This window comes from Chrysoperla carnea, chromosome 1, assembly GCF_905475395.1.
Source record: "Chrysoperla carnea chromosome 1, inChrCarn1.1, whole genome shotgun sequence".
NCBI lineage: Eukaryota > Metazoa > Arthropoda > Insecta > Neuroptera > Chrysopidae > Chrysoperla > Chrysoperla carnea.
Genome location: NC_058337.1, coordinates 17,280,966 through 17,288,214, shown reverse-complemented (window position 1 = coordinate 17,288,214; position 7,249 = coordinate 17,280,966). Strand labels below are relative to the sequence as shown.

The 7,249-nt window shown below is 30.1% G+C and overlaps 1 protein-coding gene across 1 annotated transcript in view; it reads right to left on the bottom strand.

Annotated features, from left to right (window-relative positions):
* Positions 1 to 1,223: 1,223 nt before the first annotated feature.
* LOC123290870 (protein still life, isoforms C/SIF type 2) overlaps positions 1,224 to 7,249 on the bottom strand; it is a 92,297-nt gene continuing 86,271 nt past the window's right edge. Inside the window, exons 16-18 of the mRNA XM_044871219.1 lie at positions 6,150 to 6,519; positions 5,977 to 6,080; positions 1,224 to 1,486 (exon numbers count right to left, since the gene is read on the bottom strand). Of these exons, the coding sequence (XP_044727154.1) occupies positions 1,245 to 1,486; positions 5,977 to 6,080; positions 6,150 to 6,519 (716 nt within the window). The 3' untranslated portion in view covers positions 1,224 to 1,244. The remainder of the gene's footprint in view (positions 1,487 to 5,976; positions 6,081 to 6,149; positions 6,520 to 7,249) is intronic.

Sequence of the window (7,249 nt, the reverse complement as noted above, 5' to 3'; positions counted from 1 at the left end):
AAATGTAGTTGTAAGCCAGCTGTGTTGCAATAGTCATCATTATCGCAATAATGCTTGATTTAAAAACTTTTTTCGGATACAAATGCCACGGATGACTGACTATACATTATAATCGAATTACTTTTTTATGAAATAAATATTGATCTGTATAGGGGTGGAATGAAATTTTATTTCAAATAACCGGGGAACTATTTCGAATTATTCAATGTTGCAAATGACTGCAGCAGGTTTTTCTATAAATTTAAACGTACTTTAGAGCTTTCTCTTACAGGGTTGCATTGTGTCAATAATCTAAAGAAACTTGTACATTCAAATTGATAAAATGTTACACACTGTAAACAAAAATACTACAGATTAATCGAAAAATCGTAAAAATGACGATAAAATATAAATTAGCAATAAAGACTGTATTTATTCTATATAAAATGTTTGAAAATGTAACAAAAACAAAGAGGAATACATATTATGTAAATGTCTTTGTTAAAAATTTGTTAATAAATATGATTCAAAAATGTGCATTTTTTTATTTTTTATTTTTATTTTTTTTAAATACAATTTCACTAAATAATTTTTTAAATAATTCCTACAGTACTCAGCCGTTTATGTATTTTTTTTTAAATTATATATAGTTTGTTTATTTAATAAATAGTCATTACAGCTTAAATAACAACTGAGCATATCGAAGTGATTGTGTTTCATTTAAAAACTTTCATGTAATATTAAATTAATAATTCTTAATAATACTTTTCTTTAATAAATCCACGTATGTTTACGTAATTGATTAATAATAAGTGCATTGGTTTTGTTCTTTAGTTTCTATTCATTTGCACTGATTATTTTTTGTATTTTTTTTTTATAATTTTTTTTTTTTTTTTGATTTGGGGCTTTTTAATAATTTTCAGTCGTAATTGATTTTTAAGATTTTTTTTTCATTTTTTTAATAATTAGATTATGTTTTAACTATAATAGAATTATATTTATTATAATATACCTTAGCCGAAGTGTGCAAATTTTATACAAATGAAAAAATGGTTTTTTATTAATATTACACTGTTTGTTGCAAGAGAAAACTGGTTTATGGTGATATAAAATGCCAATTTGGTCGTTAAATTTTTTTTTTTCAATTAATAGGAACTAGAAAATGGAATATTTATGTGTGTGTGTATGTGTTTGTGTTCTTTTTAAATAAGTTTTTTTTCTATATTTATAATATTTTTCATATAAAATCAATTATATTGTGTAGTTTAATCGGCTTTGCTACAATCGACTAAGGACTTTCTCGACCCTGTTAAGTTACTACCGGAGGCCTTATGGCGACCAGGTAACGTATGCGAGCCACCTTTACCGTCGGCGTCGTCGGGCCGTTTAAAGGTGCTCGTGGAAGTAGTCATCATCGCCGCAGAGGTCGGTACCGACGAAGATGACGTTTGCATATTGTCTACTGCGGGTATCAGCACATTGTCCCTTGGTTTCCACACTGGTGACCCTATAACAATTTTCAAATTTTAATTAAATCATATTATTTTTAATTAATTTTAGGAATAAAATTTTGTGCTACTAATTTTTATATATGGTTGGAAAAATTATTAAATTTTTAAGTATTTTTTATATAGTATTTTTTTTTCCATTTTCATTAATTATTTCCAACTATATATAAAATATTAGATTATGGGTCACAATTTATGTGCAGAAATCCAAAAGACATTGAAACTATTGAAATCTACGACACTAAATTCATACAAACTACATATTTTTATTTCATTGTTCAATATCTAGTTTGTAAATTTTATTTCTTTATTGAATTATTAAATTGAGGTTACAACAACTCGATATAAATTATTATCAAAATGTACGTTATCTAATTTGGTTGGGAGCTTCATGCCGGATTATGAAAGTTATATATTTAAATTTGTCGAAACTTATGTCTATCCGTCAGGTTGCTAGTGAAGTTGGCCATAGCCCACAACTTTGCGTTAAGTCATCAAGAGATTGTTATAATATTATCCTTCTGTGATCTTTTAGTAATATGTTTGAATAATTTTTAATATTAATGTGTGTAGAATAAATATTCGTACATATTCACAAAAATATCATTAAGAACCACTTCATATCAACAATTGATGTCAAGAAATAACAAATTACACTTATAATGTTTTCGAGAGAACAAAACACAACACGCTTTGTGATGACGAATATTCCCGATTTATACCGATGTTCAAATTTTTTAATACTTTGTAGGACACGATGCGCAATCGTCTATTACAAATTTGAGCATCGGTATAAATCGGGAATATTCGTCTACACAACACGCGTTGTGTTTTGTTCTGTCGAAAATATCATAAGATAACATGCAAGGCAACTGTTATAACAATTGAATAGATGAACAATAAAAACAATGTATGCCCATAGTTTAAAAACACTGTAATTAATATCTATAGCAGATATTTATGAAATAAAACATTTCATAAATATGTTTGTTGCTTAATTCATAAATCGTGGAAGGTAAGATATTTATCCCAAAAGTCAAAGATCATGGGTTTGATTCCAGCCATGTACTTGTTATACACGTTCAAACAAGCAAAGTTATCGGATAGATTAAACTTTACCTACTAGGTGAGGAGACGTTCACAAACTGAACAATAACGGGTTAATTTTGATTAAAATCAATAATTCTTTGGCGTTTTCCATATTTTTAGGAAATTTAGTATAATTGAAATTTTTATCTGCAGGAAATTTTTATCTGCAAGGCTTCTATTGTATACATTAACTTTTTTTTTAGTTATACTAATCAAATAGGGCAATCATAAAATATGTTACCCAAACAGACAGTGGGAACGGTATTGCTTTTGCTTAGCTTAGTGTGACGAAAGGTGATAGACGGGAGGTGGGGGTACCATGTGACGTTCAAAGTTCATTGTAAGTTTTATTTTAATTTCTTTTCTTACATCTTCGTTTTTTAAAATTATCTACATATGGGGGTTAGAAAAGGGTCTGTTTAGAAATTATGGCGTTATATTTATTAGAGGAGATTCAGCGTGACGAAGAGGGGTTTAAAGATCTGAAAAAACTAATTTTCTATGAAGAAATCCCAAAAAACAGTATATCGACATAGCTAGCACCCAGTTTTTTGTGAATTCCGTTGAAAAAGCAGCGTGTGTTATTATGATGAGAGTTATAAAACGGTGTTTTACGGCCAAACAATTACAATTGAAGACAAACCCATTTAAAACTTATTCTTGAAATTTACCTGATTTTTTTAAAAACAATTTAGCCGTACCTTTGAAAATAATTTATCGATTAGAATCAAAATTAGCTAGCTATTCGCTAACAATTAGTCACTTTCTAGCTGTTATTAGACGATACGTTTCTCATCTATATTCAAAAGGCCAGTAAATTATATCATCTCTTTTCTTTTCTACCTTCTCTTCTTTTCGTTGCAATTCTATAAATTAATTTCGAAATCGTAGTAAATCGTAGCCTATAGCGCCCAATGAGCGGTAAGCGAGGACGATGCATCATGATTCGGCCGGGTATACGTGTTTTTTCTAACTCTTCTGTCACATATCTGTACAATCATACAACTTTATAGTCAGTCACTTTCAAACCAGACTGTTGTAAGAAAAAGGCTTATATACCCGTCATTTTCTTTCTCGGTCTCCTCGTTGCCAGGAGGCTAGAGAGCGTTCCAGTCTCTCTATATTTCAGTGACTGTGCATTGATATCGTTCGCGGCCCTCAACTTTTTTCGTATCACTCTGTACGGTACTCTAACGAATTGACATAGATATATACTAAAATGTGCACTTTTTGTGACACAATAATACTGTAAATTGGTCAGACAATTCCAAGTGCACAATTTTTACTGAAATTTAATTATAGTATTCCTTGGACATGGTTGAGCCCAATCAAATTACATTACGTGCATTTTTGTAAATACGAATGCGGAAATGAATAAAAAGTGATTTTTATATCCAGTTGTTTAAATAGGGTTTTCCAAAAGCAATTTGACATTAGAATATTTTATCTATAAAAATTCGTATACAAAGGTTGTAACTAACATATACCATGCCAATCACTAAAAGCAATATGGAATTTTAAGAAAAATCAAAAATATTAGGATATATTTATTGGATTTCAATCATATAAAAATGATCGTTTAATCAAATAGATTAGAACAAAGCATCTAGGATATAACCTAAAAAATATCTAAAGCATTCTTTTGGAGAACCCTGTAGTTAAAGAGTTCAAAATATTTATAATAAACTTTTATAAACAATAAATACAAGACACAAAATGAATTCTTAAAAATAATAAATTGAATAACAATTTTAAATTATTAAAATGTGATCGAATTGGGAAACAAAAGGTAATTATTTTTAACAACGAATTTCATCACAACAACATTTATCGTCAGCACGATCTCGTGCTCTAAATATTTCTTCGCCATAACCGTCAAGACTCATCGTCATTAATTTTGGTGATGAGGACGGCGTAACTAAATGTTATCCTTTTCCTTCATGTTTACTACTCAGGTAACATTGCATACAGGTAGGGTTTTCAATACTTAACGATCTGGATACTTTTAAACTACTTTTTGGACTTTTTAACATTTCTTTTGCTGCATGTTGTTCGAATGTTATTTGTGGTTGATTTGATGGACTTAAAATTTTTGCATCGTACGAATTACTTTTAAGTGATGATAATTTTATTATTTTTGGTGAGCTTTTACCACTACGCGATTCTGTGGAATTATTACGTGATGATATTTTATTTTTAATGATTGACTTTGTAGGATATGGATCACTATTTTTACGAGATATATGATACGTTTTCTTAGGATTCTCTTCTTCGCTATTTTTTCGTGAACTTGACGTTAAACTAGATTTACGTGATACATTAGGACTAACTGAATGAGATTCAGATCGAGAACTTCGACGATGTTTGATAACAATTACTTCTTCACTACGATTATTGCTATTGGATCGATCTCGTATTTTTTTGGGGGAACGTTTAGGTGAGGATCTATCAAAACTATTATCGGTTGGTAGTAGATAAATATTAGATCTGTTACTTTCTTGGCTACGGTTAGGTGATCGTTCTTTTTTGTGTTCGTTGGAATTATTTCGTTTTGGAGATTTTTCACGTGTTATACCGTTTTCATTTCGTTTAGGAGATTTTTCTCGAGTTATACCGTTTTCACTTCTTTTGGGGGACTTTTCACGTGTGATACCATTTTCAGATCTTTTTGGAGATTTTTCTCGAGAAATATTATTTATTAAAAGTTTTTCTTTACTATCCATACGTTTGGGAGATTTTTCTCTTTTAATATTGTTTGGGGACTTATCTCTAGTAGTATTATTTGGAGATTTATCTCTAGTATTATTATTTGGAGATTTATCTCTAGTACCGTTATTTGGAGATTTATCTCTAGAAATGTTACTTGGAGATTTATCTCTAGTTATGTTATTTGGTGATTTATCTCTGGGAGTATTGCATGGAGATTTATCTTTAGTACCGTTATTCGGAGATCTATCTCTAAGAATACCATTAGGAGATTTATCTCTAAGAATGCCATTTGGAGATTTATCTCTGGTAACATTACTTGGGGATTTATCTCGCGATATGTTATTTGGAGATTTATCACGTTCTGTAATTTTTTTAGGTGAAGTTTTCTTTGGCGACTTTTCATTATTATCACTTAAGGAATTCGTACGTTTTGGTAATTTTTCATTCGCATCATTTAAGGAATATGATTTTTTTGGTGATTTACCCTGAACAATTTTTGATTGATCAGTTAAATCATCAGACTTAGATCTAGTTTGATATTTTTTTGGTGAACTACTACTATCTATTTGATCTACTATATTTGATGCATGTACATCAGCTTTTATTTGAATGTTGCTTATTGTAGTTTGATCTTGTGGACTGTTATTTTCAATTTGATGGTTATTGGATGGTGGTGATGAACTATCCTTACCTAAATCCTTAACAGGCATAGGATGATAATGTTCAGGATGATGTGATGATTGTATTAATCGTGCTTGCGAACCAGTGCTACCAGCAGATAATGTCGATGTTGTACTAAAATTGGTATAAATTGGACTATATTAGAAATATATCAATAATGACTTGATAAAAAAGTATCAGTACCTAAGTGTTAAATGATTAGGTGTACGTCCAAGTTGAGCTTTTGTTTTACTAACTATCGTCGGTCCTGCTTGAGAATCTTCTTCACCCTCAGACTTTGTGCCTGGATCACATTTTTCATTATCCATAATTGTCGTAGGTCGTTTAGGTGGTGGATCTGCCGCATCTCCTACTGTTTTACTTCGAGATCTAAATCCAGTAGTTGGAGGACCATCTTCATTCTCTTGACTAACGTTATCATAATCAATATTTCCAGCTGATAGACGTTGAGTATTCTTTGATTTCTTTGGTTTCCCTAACGTGTGCGACCCTTGCATTATTACTGGTGGTTTATTAGAGCTGGGCCTTTCTAACGTTTGACTATTCATGTTATCTAGATAAACAATAACATATTATAAGCATTTAATTAAAGAAATATGAGAATGAAAGATGATAATTCATATTTCATTCTCATATTCATATTTGCAAGTCATTTAGTAAAGTGTTTACTTTCATTTTATTATTTTCTATATTTTAAAATAATGTTTACACCTTTTTGGGTAGTTTAAAATATAAGCAGTAATGCATGGATCATCACTAAGTTCCACATAAGTCCTTGTCTCTTACGTGTTATGTGAAACTTATGTTGAAATTAATGGCGGTTACTATACGCATGTACAAGTCAGCTATGTTGCTTCTTTCAGTCGCTCGACTAAAAGCATGACGCACATTATTTGGCCAGACTTAATTATATAGAGGCTTTAGACTCCAAATTCTGATCCACGTTTCACTCGCGTATCGTGTTAACAAAATAAATTAAATCAATCTTTCAGAACTTTTAAGATTGTTGGATGTCTTTAAAGAAAAGTTAAAATAAAACGTTGCCCTACTTGATGACATGAATTTGTCTTTTTTTTTCAAAATAGGTTTTAGTGGCATATAGACTTTGATAAGTAGAATAAACCCAATAAAAAAGTTTCTCTTCTCTAGCACGTGACCAACTTAAAAATTTTGGATTTTTTCTGCTCAGAAAAACGTTGATTGCAAATATTTCCAAAACTACTTCAGAAAACCGAGTTAATGTTAAATTCTCTATAAAATGTTAAATTCTCTATAAAAAGGAT